At 28.5% G+C, this 16,051-nt stretch overlaps 2 protein-coding genes across 3 annotated transcripts in view; one reads left to right on the top strand and one right to left on the bottom strand.

The window, feature by feature from the left end:
- Positions 1 to 13,457, top strand: part of LOC107437340 (protein DEK) — a 42,090-nt gene extending 28,633 nt beyond the window's left edge. For both annotated transcript variants that reach the window (XM_087154414.1, XM_016049307.4), the window contains 6 exons: positions 2,441 to 2,546; positions 2,631 to 2,692; positions 6,169 to 6,252; positions 6,331 to 6,399; positions 11,112 to 11,143; positions 12,884 to 13,457. In XM_087154414.1, the coding sequence (XP_087010540.1) occupies positions 2,441 to 2,546; positions 2,631 to 2,692; positions 6,169 to 6,252; positions 6,331 to 6,399; positions 11,112 to 11,143; positions 12,884 to 12,887 (357 nt within the window). In that variant the 3' untranslated portion in view covers positions 12,888 to 13,457. The remainder of the gene's footprint in view (positions 1 to 2,440; positions 2,547 to 2,630; positions 2,693 to 6,168; positions 6,253 to 6,330; positions 6,400 to 11,111; positions 11,144 to 12,883) is intronic.
- A 937-nt stretch (positions 13,458 to 14,394) lies between these two features.
- Positions 14,395 to 16,051, bottom strand: part of LOC107437339 (uncharacterized) — a 30,406-nt gene continuing 28,749 nt past the window's right edge. The window contains exon 7 of the mRNA XM_043040632.3: positions 14,395 to 15,047. Within this exon, the coding sequence (XP_042896566.1) occupies positions 14,824 to 15,047 (224 nt within the window). The 3' untranslated portion in view covers positions 14,395 to 14,823. The remainder of the gene's footprint in view (positions 15,048 to 16,051) is intronic.

Here is a 16,051-nt window from a genome sequence, read left to right on the forward strand (position 1 = left end):
ATTATCATTGAATCTCCTGATTAAAAATATCTATAAAAAATCGTAATATTTTTTTTTGAATGAAAATATTGTTTGGCCGTGATAGAAAGCATTGGCCAAAATAGTAGATGGATAGGTAGAAGTGGATAGATAAAAGAAATTGGAGAAAAGATAGAAATAATAAGAATTTTTTTGTCAACCTTTTGATTTCATAAAAAATTAATAAAATTTGATAATTCCAGAACTAATATAAAAATGGCCAAGGTCCTTTTTAGCATTAGTCTTAAGAATGTGGCAGCAAAAAATTTATTTTACTGCAATTAATTTTACTAATGCATAACAAAATCAGAGAAACCAAAAGGGAAAAAATCAAAAATAAGCTTTGATATTTGACAAAATAACACATGTTTATTTCTATAACTCAGAGTAGCTGTAAAAAAATAATTCTATTAGAAGTTTTTACAACTAACTAAACAGTGCAGTACAAAGAAAAAAAAATTCTTAGAATAATGTAGGAGTCAAAACATCTTCATATCAAAATAATTCTTTTTCTCTATTCTAATACATTCTCTTTTTTGAGCAAAATTTCAATTTTTCATTCATTTCAGAAGTTTCCTGTCATTTTATTTCAGAAGTTTTTACTTAGCCCACCAAACTTTTTTCTCTTGAATTTTTGATCTCGACCAAAAAAGTTTGCTCAACCCTGCTCTAGACGGTGCTACAAGTTGGCAAATAATTGAAAGATTCGAGGCAGGTTAATCTCAGTCTACCTGTTGCTGGAATTTGAGGTTTCGAGAAGTATGGTGTCCACTCAGGAAACAGGTCACAGAGACAGAACAGTGTTCATAGCTTTGTCAGGCCGCAAAAGGGTAATGCCTAATCCAGACCATTTTTTAAGACTTCTAGTGAAAAGGGATGGGTTAATAAAAGCAACACAACTATCTCCCCTACCTATATAATGCAACAGGAGCATCCATTACACTGATAACAGTTGCCCAAGGACTTGATGCTAGTGGCCTATTTGCCAGGTAAGAACAGTTGGTGGACAAATGCTTATAATCATTAGATATTCAATGATTGGAGTAGCCTGCAACCTCCCTTGACCTTAAACGAATCAAACGGGTTTAGCTCAAAGACCAACTCTAACGACTCTCTAGGACATGGGTGGCGAACCTTTATGCACCAACGTGCCATTTTTTCTAAAATGTATTTTAATGAGGTCATAGACGTGCCGACAAATAGTTTTGACTTCGTGATTATTGGGTAAATAATAATACTAAATTTTATCAACTCAAAACTCTTTTTTTTCTATGAAAAAATTTTATTCTCAACTTTTGCAATGTCTCAGTTATACGCGTAATTCAACTTAAAGTAACATCAGTGTGACTTCTGTTGTTGCAGATTAGATGACAAATAACTTAGATTAGGGTTATAAGATGTTAGTTTAAGCAGAACTGTTATATTTTTTTGCTAGTTATTTATTGTTCACTTGTTTTTTTGTGGTTATTAATTGCTTTTTTGGCTTTAATTGTTCTTTTTTTGTGAATTTTAATTGAATTGTTAATATGCTTCATAGTAAACTTTGTGATCGGTGGGGTGCCCAATATATTGTGTCGCGTGCCACTGGTTCGCCATCCCTGCTCTAGGAGCTCACAGAGATTGGTTAAGACCTTAGTAAGCATTATAAAATGCTGATGGTAGAGGTGCTGTTAGAGTTGACCACACAACCTATTTTATTTTATAACCGTCGTTAAACAGCCAATCCAATTTTGGGTTTATGACTACTTATGTTCAACTCCAAATCCAGACAACAAGGGAGCTCCTGGATCAAGCATTGAGAGAAATTAACCTTTGTGGAGGACTTTTTGAGAGGGCAGGAGAGGAAAACTATGAAAACCTCCCATGGTCAACCAGATTGCAATTGGTCTCTAACCCATGATCCATCTACCACTGAGGATATTTTACGTCAGCGCTGTGTTCAATGTGAGCCGGGTGGAGACGCATGTTTTTTATTTACCTACATTGTTAATCAATCAATTTATTTCTTTAATATTTCGTGTGTTTCTTACATCTTAATACACTATCCTTTATCTGCTATAGAGTCTAAAACTGCATAGGAAGAATCCATGTTCTGTTTTTGCAAAATTCTCAGTACCTATCTTGCATTAATCTTTATTTGCTTGGTTAAAACTGTTAAAGTAAAATAGATGAAGTTTAATATATCTGGTTAATACTCAGCTTTTTTAAATTGTGAATTTGTGTTTAAAATGGTATCTAATCATTATGTATTGTATTTTCCTTGTTGCAAAGATTTGTCTTACCACAAAACCTTTTTTTTAATGAAGAAAGTTTTTGCTACTAGCTCTTTTTCTTGATACAAACATTAATTTTACTGACAAAAAGAAATTTCTACAAAAAAAAAAAAAATTAGTGAGCACTACCTTTAGGCTTTCTTTTTCAGACTAAGAAAAAATCAAAAGCAAAAAGCAAAAAAGCTCCTGCAAAAGCAAAAACTGTTAAGAAGGAAAAACCAAAAAAGGAAGCTAAAGGAACAAAGAGGAAGAAAGGTTAGTATTTTTCTCAATTTTATATAATATTAAAGATTAAACATTTATTTGAATGTCACATTCTTATTCTTTAAATTGTTATAGATATCGTTATAGATGACAGCTCTGATTCTGAACCAGCTGAAAAAAAATCGAAACTCCCTGATGTAAGTAATTAACCTCTTTCTCTTTACTTAATATTAAAATTTTAATAAGAAATATGTGATTTGCATTCTGTATGCTATGTTAAGATAACTTGTTTTTGATAAAGTCTGCTTTTTATTTAAAATCAGTTAAAAGCACTGCATGAAGTTATAGGGATGTACTGACTAAATATGAATTTCATAGTAGTAGGAATGGAAAGTTTGTTATCTTGTTCCATTATGCTATTTATGTCTGATTCTGCGCCAATTTTAGTTCTTTCCTTCCTAGCATTAATGGTACTGTGGTGTCTCTTATCTTCTAGTTCCTTTGTCTAAGTGATAAAATGATAACCTTTTGTTAATGAATTAATATCACAAAAATACCAAATTAGCGATAAAGTGGCTTTCGTTTCTCGTGATACATTGGGACACTGACTTCAGCCGCCAATGTAAGAAGACGCTTCCCTTTTTTAATGTCGGATGATCATTGCCTATGCTTTGATTACATCTTTTAAATATGAAAAACTTTCAAAGATATTATTAGAAAGGAAAAAAAATTTATGAAAATTTTTTGAATTTCTTAGAAATTTAAAACAATTGTTGTTTCTTTCAATGTTTGTGTAGTTTATCTTTGTTGAAATGGCACCTTTCTCAGTAGGAGAACATAAAGAAAATTTAAACATTTTACGCACACATATTTATATTACAACAAGAATGTTAAAGAAAATTTTGTTGCGAACTTCTTTGTTTCAGGGATGAGATTTTTCCGCTTTTTGGCGGATTTCCACCTTTTTCACTTCTGTCTCTTGAATTTCTGCCTTATTATCAAAAACTACGATTTTCTAAAAGTTTCAGTTTTTTAAATAAATGTTTCGCCTTTTCTGAAAATTAAGTCGTTGAAATAAAATAATTATATTTATCTCCGATTTGATATATAGATATAATATATCGAAAGATACAGTGAAACCTCTCGGTAAAGGCCACCTGTCCTTCCATTGAAAATTGACCCTTATGGGGGGTGGCCCTTAAATGGGGGTGACCAAAAAATAAAATGAGGAAATCAAAATTTGTGTAGAAAAAAACTGTTTATTAACATTTTAAGTTTTTTACATGTTTAAAAAAATTTTCAATTGAAGTTTGTTTACTTTTTACAATTTTTTCACAAACAATTTTAGTTTCTAATGATTCCTTAACTCTATAAAACAAATTAGTTAAATTCGCATCATTTATTAGTGCCTTGGATTGGGATATCAGTTTATTTACTTCTATTAGCGTTTCTTGGTTTGATAAATATGGCGCGGGGGGGGGGGGGCTCATGGGACAGGAGAAAAATGGCCTTTATTGGAGGTAGTCAGGAAAACGTGGCCCTCTAATGGGAGGAAAATTAACATTATGTCTATGGGGAAAATTTTCGTTCCTCAAAATATTGGCCCTTAATAGAGGTGGCCCTTAAGTAGAGGTGGTTTTTAGGAGAAGTTTCACTGTATATTGAAAATTCAATCTACATAGCTGCTAACCCTTATTTTAGCTTTTACGAGCAAAAAATAAGATTTTCTTAATTTTGCCTCTTCCGCTAGATAGCTCTTATTTTAATATCAAACAACGATTTTCGTATTTACCTGATTTAAAAGTTGTTCACTGCGATTCGTATTCACGCGATTTCAATATCGTTCATTGCATTTCTTATTTACGAGATTTAAAAATCCAATATCGCGATTTGTATTAAGGCATTTTTAAAATTCTATGTAACGATTCGTATTCACGGCGAGTTTATCCATTGTCGTGATTCATTTTTGCGGTTGTAATATTCAACATCTATCTTCGTATTTACATGTGATTTAAAAATTAGCCTTTGGATTCGTATTCACGCCATTTAGAAATTATGCATCGTAATTTGTATCTACGCAATCTGAAAATTACGCATCATGATTTGTATTTTCACATTTTTGAAATCCAATATCGAGTTTCATTCACGTGATTTATATTCACGCAATTTTAAAATCCAAGATCGCGATTCTTGTAAAAAGTAAATTTTTTTTTGAATTAGTTCCTATAAATGTGGCAGTTTTTGTATCGGCGATTATTGCTGTATGTAGACATTACAACATCAGCGAAACTGGATGAGAATATGTTACTGATATTTTTGCTATAAATCACGATTTACTCCCATGAAAATTCTGCTTTTTTGCCTTTTGACCAATCTCATCCCAGTTGTTTAATATCCTCAAAGTATGTATTACTTCTTTAAAGTAATATTTTTTCTCTATGTGTTTTAAATTTATAACATAGTTTAATGCTGAATTAAATAAAGTAACAATAAAAGAAAAGCAACAGGAAATGTTACTGCTCTCAAAAATTCCACTTTTTAATCAATTTTATAAAAGCAGAAAAAAAAAATTCAGTTAATAAATAGAGTGCATACACCTGGAAAAAGCTAAAAACTGATCTAAATTTATAATAAAGCAGATAAAATCGTTTACCATCTTATAAAATCATAAATGCCTTTCTAGGTATATAGAATTTTTCTAACCATTTACAAGAAATGATTTTCGACATGCAAGTGGTCAAAAAATAAATAAATTGAGAATGCTGCATCAGTTTAAAAAGTATACACTTCATTCTTTTAAATTTTCTTATTTTATTTAAACTTTGCACCTGTTATAATATTAACCAACTTTAGTACCACTGATAATATTCATGCATTATTGAAATTAAAAACGATCCAATGATTTCTTAAAGAAACTCATAATTAATTGTTAAAAAACTTTGTGCTATTTATTGAATAATTTTGTAATAATCTTTCATAACCTGACCTTGTTCTCTCTAAACAAATGTGTTTTGTGAACTAAATACAAAGCATGAAATAAGGTAAAAGGTATTAGAGTTTTTCTTTTAAAAATATTAGAGAGTAAAAAAATAGAACATAAGTAGGAAAAAGGAAGAAATAGCAATATTGCTAAAACTTCGCTTAGTACATTTTAGAACTAAAATTTATAAATAAATTTGTAAAAAACGATGTATTTATAATAAATAATTCTATACAATCATTACTTAGGTTAAGTTTTCTTATATGTTTATATTCATTTATAATATAGTTTTAAAAATCTAATTTTTTTATCAATAAAATGAAATAATCCTGATTAAGATGATGTTTTAAGGCAAAAGAAAAACAAGCTAAAAGTTCATTTATAAAGAACAATAAAATAATTGTAATTCTGAAAATTGATAAAATCACACCTATGATATAAATAAGGTCCTCATTTAACAAATTTTTATCTGCAATCAAATGTAACACAGTAAAGGACCCTATTTTAATGTGGTACATCAATTGTCTTCGATTGAAATAACAAGAAGAAATGGTAAAAAGAGAATTTCCCCTTCAAACCAACCACTTGTCACATGTCATTCTGTAGCATTCACTCTACCTACTATTACTGCTTTATAATATGACTGCTGGCTATTTAGAAAGATTTAAGATAATCATGCTTTTTTTCTTTCAGGATGAAGATATTAAACAGCTAGTGAAAACGATTCTTGAGGAAGCAAATCTACATGAAATAACCATGAAGAAAGTTATTAAGCAGGTACAAATTGCACATTTTTTGTATCAATTCAAAAACTTTCTAATTTCAACTCTAAAATTTTTTGTTGATTTGTTTTAGGTATATGATACTTACCCTGACTGCGATTTGACAGACAAGAAATCGTTCATCAAAAAGACAATTAAGACGGTATAGTTAATCTCTCTTTTTTTCCTTATACAAAATATTAAGAGTGCTGAAACGATTGTATCTTGTTTCTTTTGAGAGTTACCACACTTTTAACATAAGAGTCATTTTATGAGCATTTTTCTGTCCCCCATCATAATAAAAATTTCAAAATTTTTAGACCACTCGCAGATAACACTAAAAATTCAAACAGTTTTAGTTTATACTTTTTAGCTGAATTATTCATGTTTCATGCTATTTACTAAATCTTCTTTAGAAATATTTTATCAAATTCCTCTTTAACCTTTTAATTTATTTATATATACAAAAAATCTAAATGTCATTTTATACTTAATGAAATGCTGTTAAACATATTATCCTAAACAGTATGATGGTATCAACAATATCTTAAAGTTATTTTTTAGAAAAATTAAAATTGACAGTGAATTTTTCTTGACAGTAGCATATATTAATTCATTATCTAAATTTTTTATTATCTCTTTAATTTACACGGTGACCAATAAGTTCTCATACACTTTAAAATTTTCATTACAATAATACTAAATCAATCATGCAAAAGCTTTTTGTATCAAATTAAAGGAGCTATCTTTGAGTATCTTTAAAATGAATGCTTTAGAATAATTTTACTTTATTAATGAGTTTGTCTCATTTCAAATCCATCACACCCAGCTAGTAATGCCTGCGTTGACATTTTCTGGCATCTTTTAAAAAAAATTTTTAAATAATTATTTGGTTGGGAGAGTTCAACAAAATAATGAAACATGGTTAGATTATTTTGTTGAAAGTTTAGATGGGGACCATTCAGGAAACAAAAATGTCAGCTAAATGTTTGCTGCACCACAGTTAAACTGTATGTGCGGTATGAAAAGTAGCACCTTGCTGGAAGCAGAAATATTCCACTCCATACTCTGGACACTTGGGAGTAAAACTGTTTCAAAAGTCTCACTTTTATGATATTGTTCATTGATTTTTACTCCTTTTAAAAAAAAAAAACTTACGAGAGAGCCCCCAAACCATCACAGACGAATCATTTTCACAAAGTGGAACATAATGCTGGATCTCAGGAATTTTATCAATATTGAGACTTTGCTGTGAAATTAATGTTTTCTCATCTGAAAAGACAAACTTATTCTCAGTGTGCCAAGCAAGAATTTCATGCATCCTCTGCTTCCTTTTCATTTTAGTAGTTTTTGAAAGTCCATGAATTTTGCTTTTTCTATAAGCTTTGCCCCAAGGTCTTTTCTCATAATGTTTAACATTGATCCAGGGTTTCCGCTACGGTAGCTTTTTTCGCAAAATGCGAAAAGACCCCTCAAAAATGCTAAAATTCAACAAAGCATTTTTGCTAAAGGATTTTACTAAATTCCATTAAAAAAAAAAAAAAGCTTCCGCGAGAAACCATGACGCTAACATCCATGAAAAAAACTTGATCAAACAAGGAGGAGAAAAAATCTAAATATCTTTCGCAAGAAGAACCATGACGCTAGCGTTCACGAAAGAAACGTGATCAAACGAGATGAAGCATAGCGATCAACAAAAATGGCTAGAATATATGATATATATATTTGTTAATGATTAATATTTAGGGCCCTGAAAGTGCATTTAACTTTCAAGAAGCATTTGTAAAATGGACAAACATGAAAGAAAGGAAGATTGTTAATTATAAACCAAAATGTTTTGATAAATAATAAATGTGTTTTTTTTTTTTTTTGTTAAAGGTATTCTTTTTGATATTCTTGTACATTAAGCTATTCTTTGTCAGATAACTTACAGTACTTGTTTGATATAAAGTAATTTTATAAGCCTAATGGCATTTTAGCATTTTGCTAAAACTTTTTTTCAGATTTTAGCTTTTTTGCTAATGAATTTTTAGACTCAGCTTAAACCCTGCATTGATCCCTTCAATATTTTGAGCTCTCGGGTTAGTTTTCTAGTGGATCTTTGTTCATTTTGTTGTATCCTTTCCTTCACCTTTTTCACAGTCTCTTTTTGTCTGAATGGACTACGATCTGTCATATTTTTTTCTGTCATCAGCAGGGTTGGGTTTTTGACGTCAAAAAGTGGTTTTTGACATGACAAGGGTATAATACTGGTTTAAACCGTCAAAAATGTCAAAAACTGAAGTTTGCCTAGAAAATATATAAACTTCAAAACTACCAACAGTTGCCATGCATTATATTGAAATTTAATTATACTATAGGTAATCAGCAGGTTTTAAAATATTTTTTTTATTAAAATTAAGGTAAAATAACAGATTTAAAATCTCAGAAATTTATATTCAAATGCATGTGCAGAAAAATTTTGCACAAAAATTGTTTAAATATTTATATTTAAAAAATGTTTTTTTTTCTTTTTGACTTACTTACTTAAGAAAATTAAAAGTTTATTACTATGCATTTTTGACATATAAGGAACATATAACTAATATTTATAAGGAGCTTACAAGTTATGTTGTATAAATACAAACTTGATACAAGATACAAGTGTATAAAAAAAATTTTTTAATGTTATACCGAATATCTTTATTATCCAATATGTTAATTTGAATTTAAAAGTAGTTATATTTATGAATAATGATAAATATAATTCATATTGTTTATTATATTTATTTATAATTATTACACTTATCATTTTAAAACAATTTTTATCTCTTAATTTTTTTTTCTCCACTTGTATTAAGAATACAAATAATGCATGTCTTGAAAGCAAGAAGTAATTATTCAACAGCTGAATATTTAGATATTCAACAAAACTATATCGTATTCAGCAAAATGAAATTCACAAGTATTTGGATAAACTAAATTTTCAGCATAGTAAATGAATAGGCTGAATATACTGTAAATCGACACTAACTACTCTGTGTATTTAACAGAAAGCACTTAAATTTGTATTGTCTTATGTTAAAAAGATTATTAAGAAGATTTAAAAGAATATTAAAAAAAATTTTTCTTTAAAAGAAGATGTCTAATGTACAAAACTGCTAATGTTTATCTTTAAAAATGTCTAATTTTTAGTATAATCTATACCAGGGGTGGCGAACCTTTATACACCAACGTGCCATTTTTTCTAAAAAATTGCTTAATGAGGTCATAGACGTGCCGTCAAATAATTCTGACTTCGTGATTATTGGGAAAATAATACTAAATACTATCAACTCAAAACTCTTTATTTACATTGAAAAAAGAAAAAAAACATTTTGCAATGTCTCAGTTATACACGTAATTCAACTTAAAGTAATATCAGTGTGACTTCTGTTGTTGCAGATTAGATGACCAATAACTTATATTAGGTTGCAAGATGTTAGTTTAAGCAGGACTGTTGATTTTTTTTTGCTAGTTATTTACTGTTAGCTTATTTTTTACGGTTAATTGTTTTTTTAGTATTAATTTTAAATTTTTTTTTTAATAATTGTTTATTATTTTGTTTATTTTTTTGTGAACTTTAATTTAATTGCTACATATGCTTCATAGTGTCATAACATTTGTGTAATAACAATTCATAGTGTAACAACAATTGTGATCGGTGGAGTGCCCAAAATATTGTGTCGCGTGCCATAAATGGCACGCATGCCATTGGTTCGCCATCCCTGATCTATACTATACACTAAATTTGGTTATAAATAAATTTCTTAATATCACTGCAGATTTTCAATAACACATGAAAATGAATACATAATATTATAAAAGATGTGAGTTTTCAAAAGTACAAGATTTTGGTTACTATTCAAAATATAAGTGTTTCTTCAAAATTTTAAATTTATTTTTTCTAGAACATATTTAGAAACACTATCCTTTAAAAAATATATAAATTTTATGTATTAATTAAATCTCACATATGAATATAGGTTTTTGACATTTTCGACATTTTTGACAGTGAGGTTTTTGACGTGACGGTTTAAACCATGGTTTAAACTGTCAAAAACTGTCACATGTCAAAAACCTGCCAACCCTGGTCATCAGTTAATAGTTCTGTAAATGAAATCTTTCTTCACCCCAGGGCTTTCAAGTTCTTGAAAATTTTGCCCAGCTGCTCTCCTTTGATGAATTTATTTATTATGATCTCTCTAAATTTCTTCATTTTACTTAGGTAAAGAAATATAATAAGTGGTACAACATTTAAACTTGCAATAGCTTTGATATACTTTATACTAAATAGTCTGAAAAGAATTGGGACGACTTGGACAAATATATAATTTTTTTAAATGTTTCAAAAGTTATATGATAACTTATTGGTCGCAGTGTATATATTACATAGATAATAAAAGAGAAGGATAATTACTTCTTATGCTTGGCTTTTCTTATTTTTAACATTCATTACGAGTTGTGTTGTTCTTTATTTATTTGTTTTCAAAACATCCATAATAGTTGGAGTCATTTGATTATTTTTGTATGTGATCTTGACTGTTTCTCTTCCATTTGCTCTAGTTCATTTAAATTGTTGAAAATACAATATATTATGAAACATACTAACTTTAATAAAACTAAAATAGTTTACTAATAGAAGCTGAAATAAAAGACTGCACATTTTGTATAGTGAAATAATAATGTATTTAATACAATAATAGATACTTAAGATAATAATAAATTTAATTCAAAAATATGCATATTTTGCATATGTCAATTTGTTCCAAAATATGCATGTAGTAGGATTCACATATGGGCATCATATTAACCATGTTGAGTTACATGACAGTTAATGGTTCATTTATTTTACAGGTGCTGCAATTGAATGAACAGGGTGAAGACAGGTAATAAAACTTCTACAAGGATATTTTTAAAATTTGTTGAAATGTAAATTAGCATTTCGAGAAACTGTTTTTTGTGAATGAATTTTGGGACCAATGTCCCAAAATTTTTCATTACATGTGACATAAAATATATTTTAATTGCTTCATAAGTCTTATCCACTTGGTTTTAAAACCTGCTTAATTATTATTTATTTTTTTTTTGCAGTTTTTCAAAGAGATATTTTTTTTTAGCTTAAAATATTGGGTTTATCATTTTCAAGTACAAAATAAGCACACAAAAAAAAAATCCTAAAATGTCCCATATATATAATTGTTAAGGAAGTAATTTTGTTTCTTCTTTTTGTTGACTTAGGTTAAGATCAATACTTTCAATTTTTTATTCACATTATTTGTAAATAGTATACTGGCCCACATGAATTGAAAGCTAGTTTCAAGAGCCAACAGTCACCAATGTTACTTATTCTAATAGAATTAACTTGAAAGTATTACTATTGGTAAATTTTAATTGTGTTGATAAAGCCATTAGCCTAATTATGTTCTAAGAAAGAAAAGTTGAGATATTTTTTTGTCTGGGTTGCACTTTTCATGTTTGAACTCTTTGTTTCCTTGTTTGAAATTTTTTTTCTGCAATTTATTACAGATAATCAGAAAAATCTGACCACCCACAAAATGTGCATTAATCGTATGGAATAATGAATGTAGTGTTATTTTAAGAAATTGAAGGGGTGGATAAGGACTTGCAATATACGGACACAATAATTTCAGTGTATGGTTGTCTTTATTTAATAAGATTAATTGTTGGAGTGAAGACTATCTTCTCTATTAGAAATTTTATAGTGCAAAAGCATGGGGACGAGCAGTCCATAAGTCATCAAACATTTAAAAAAAACTAATAAATTGTGTTTATTCTTTATTTCGAATTCCTTTATTCAACGAACAATATTTTTTATTTTTTAAACCTCTTAGTTGTTAATTTTTAAGCAAACATAAATTAAAACAGATAAAATTTAAAAAAATATAGCAATTTGTTTAAATTGTAGCATATATTTATGAAATTTAACTTTGGAATATTTAATATTTTTTTATTTTTAAACCTTTCATATTTTTTTTCAGGGTCCAATTATATGTTTATAAAATCAATCACTTATTAAAAAAAATATATATCAAAAGTCTTAAGAACAAAAATAATTATATAAATAGCAAATACTGTGCTTACAAATGAATAGGATTCTTAACTCGATCCCTCAAAAGGCCTGGCCTCCAGCGATTTGTTCCTCCTTCTAAGGCCTTTTTATTGTATGTTTTAAAAATCAGGTTTATATTACCACCTATACATGCTCATCCAATTAATGATTCTAACGTACTTTAGTTTATGATCCTAGCATTGTATAATCAACATTTTTAAATAACATTTAGGGAAAGATTTAATCACCTTAAATTAAAGGATTGCCTTGGAAATAGTTTCTATCTGCCATTGGTTGAGATATTCAATTGGTTTTAAGATCAGGTCCAACAATCAGGAAGAGTCCAAACTATTCTATCTCTACAGCCACTGCAGTTGGACTCTCTGGAAATGAAAATTTAAAAGATTTCGGACAAATTAGTTTATTTTAAGCTGCGATTACAAGCTTATGAAATAAAATTAACTCTCTTGACTCATTTATTTTGATTCCTCAGCTTCTATTTTGTGTTTTGTAGCACATATATGTATTTTAAATAAAGTAAAATTACTCTTTTTAGGTGATGAGATTGTTTCATGTGAGAAAATGTTGTTGGAAGTTGGAGTATTCAATTTATTTGTTTAAAAAAAAAAAGATAACATTTGTCATTCTATTTGAGCATGTACATCCCATTATATTGTAAACATATGGCTATTTTGTATCACTGGATATTCATCAAATACTTCTGAATTAATAATTTTACAATTATTTATGTATTTACCTCTTTTATAAAATTTTAATATTTAGTAAAAACTTCATTTGTATTAAAGATGATGATTATTGAACTTGTATTTTTACCATTTTAAACTTTGGTTATTATTCCTTCTGCAGGCTGTTTGCTTAATCTATAAACCACTACTTATAGATGAATGAATGTTTTATTAATGCTTACAGATTTTACATGTGTTTCTACAGGCAATAATTTACAAATTACTTTTTATTAGTGTAACCTATACTCATGATTGGTGTTTATCTACTCCATGATGTTTTATATGAGTGTTTGGATAATATTCATTTTCAGATTAGCCATTTTTAAACCATCATTTCTGTAAGAATTCTTAGCTCATCATTAAACATTAATTTTGCATCCACAATTAGCTGTAGTTTTGTGTCTTGATTTTAATTTTTCAATTTTCTTCTAATCTTAGCATTTTTAGCATTAACATCAAGATGATAAAATTGGAAGAATAACAGAATACAGTGAACAGAGGGGTCTTTCACTAATTTTAATTTGTAATGCTGTTTTCTTTTTTCTCTCTACACTCTGTTTAAATATCTTGTTGAATTTTTCAATGGCTTACCATTTTCAATTCTTACCCTTTTTTACCAATTACATGTCTTAGAGCTGTGATGGCTCAGGGGATAGAGCATTTGCCTTCCAATGATGTGAAACAGGTGCGAATCCCGGCAATGGTTGGTCGATGCGAATTCCACATCCAACTTGCACAGACCACAGTGCTGACGTGAAGTATTCTCAGTGGTGAACGGATCATGGGTTAGAGTCCCCTTGCTGTCAGGCTAACCGTGTGAGGTTCTCATGGTCTTCCTCTCCATATAATGCAAATGCGGGTTTGTTCCATCAAAAAGTCCTCCATGAAGACAAATTTCTCCTAATACTTGATCCAGGAGTTCCCTTGTTCTGGGATGGATTGGGTTCAAAATTATTCTGGATTGGGTTCAAAATTACAAGGCTGCGTAGTTAAACATTAATAGTTGTAAACAGAAAGATTGGGTCGGCTGTTCAACTCCGGTTATAGTAGAAAATAACATTACATGCATTAAATAATCAGCTGCAGGCACTTGGTCATATCTTAACAAATTCACAAAATTTTTATCTTTTGAAAAGGGGCAATATCCTCATTCTTTATTTTTTCATGAATTAAAACTACTCTGCATCTGTAATTCAATATTTTTTTTATTTAATTTATCGTTTATTGTATAAATATGATTAAATTGCAATTTAATTTGTAATTTATGTTTAATGTATTCAGAACATATACATGGACTTTTATAGAAACACTAAATTTATCGTTTTTTTTTTTTTTTTTTGTCTGCTTTGGCATGTCTTAATATTGGAATATTTATGTAATACATTTTAAAATTTGGTTATAAATGAAAAGAAATCCTCTTAAATGCTTCATAGCCTAGCTTTAATAGCAGCGTATAAATGATCAATCTTGTATGGAATAAATTATTAGGTACTGTAATTTTAAATTAAAACACTGTGAAAACATTCTTTGCCTATTTTAAAACCAGAATGTATGATCTTTTTTCTTTAATAAAATAAGAAATTGTATTTTTTTTAACCATTTCAGACCAATGGTTACATGCTTAAGATATTTAATTTAAAAAAAAATTCAAATACAACCAACAACTTCCTGTTAAAACTTGGTTTTAAAATTCAAAAAGTTGTAATAGATGAAACAATATTATACTTTCTAAAACTGCTGACAATTGCAGTCACAATAGTGTACAACAGTTTTGTTCTTCAAGTTCAGGGACAGGTGGCAGCATTTCTTCTGGTGGCTCTTTATATGCTCCATTCAAATATACTCTTATAACAAAAATCCAATATTCATCCCGTTCAGCTTGGTTAAAAGTGAAGCTTGCTTCTGTGCCTTGTTTTGCTTCACCTCCTGTCAGAATTCTTAAAGCAGAAGTTTCCGCACTTATGACTCTTGCACCTGCAATCAGTAAACAACAAAAGCATGGTGTAAAAATATCTTAATTATTATCATAGGGTAAATAACTAACTTTCTTTGACATGGACATAACATCTAGATACAATAAAGTATCCAAGTATGCTGTTTGTGCATGCAACAGCAACACATAAAATGATATTTAGTTCCCAAAACATCTAAGAACACAAAAAAAAAAGTGCAAAAATTTCTAATGGTAAAACTTATTTAAAAATATGCAAATAAGAAATTATTGTTATTTTTATACAACTCGTTTCAGTACAGAAAAATTTGATTAGATGCTCATTGTTTGTTGAAAGTTCATTGACATACATTTTAATGACATTTATTAAAAAGTGGAGATTTTATGTTTACCATGAAGTTTTTTATTTTCGTTTACATAAAATACATTTTAAGCCTATCTTTTTAACACGCTGAACTGAACTTATTTTTTAAAAAAAGAGGGAAAATTAAATTGATTGATTCATGTTATTTTTGAAAGAAAAGAAAATAAGAAACATTTTTAATGTTTTCTTAAAGACTCAAGTTTTTAAATATCTAGTCTCAGTTGGTATAATGACATACTACATTGAACAGATTATTTACAAAACTATTTTTGAAAGAAAATAAAACAATTATTTTGATTTATTCAATGTACTCTGACATTCCTATTTTATTATTACAGTATCGCATGAAGTCAGTTTTTTTATTTCCAAATGTTTTTTTTTCAGTTATCAAAGTTTTTATAAAATATTCAGTTCTCAAATTATTTTTAGTAGATCCTCTCAATTTTGACCTACAGAAATTAATTTATATAAATAAACAAAATAAAATATTTTTACTTTCACTAAAAATTTAATAATATTTTCCAAATAAACCTATGTTCATTAATTTATGCAAATCAAAAAGTGTAATCCAAATGTTTAAGAATTTAATTTTTAAATTCCCAAGTATTGCCTTTTAAGGGAGAGAGAAACCCTATGAGCATTTCTCTTGGCCAAGGTTCAAGT

Source organism: Parasteatoda tepidariorum, chromosome 11 (genome assembly GCF_982258835.1).
Source record: "Parasteatoda tepidariorum strain Cologne lab strain chromosome 11, Ptep-v5.0, whole genome shotgun sequence".
NCBI classification, from domain to species: Eukaryota; Metazoa; Arthropoda; class Arachnida; order Araneae; family Theridiidae; genus Parasteatoda; species Parasteatoda tepidariorum.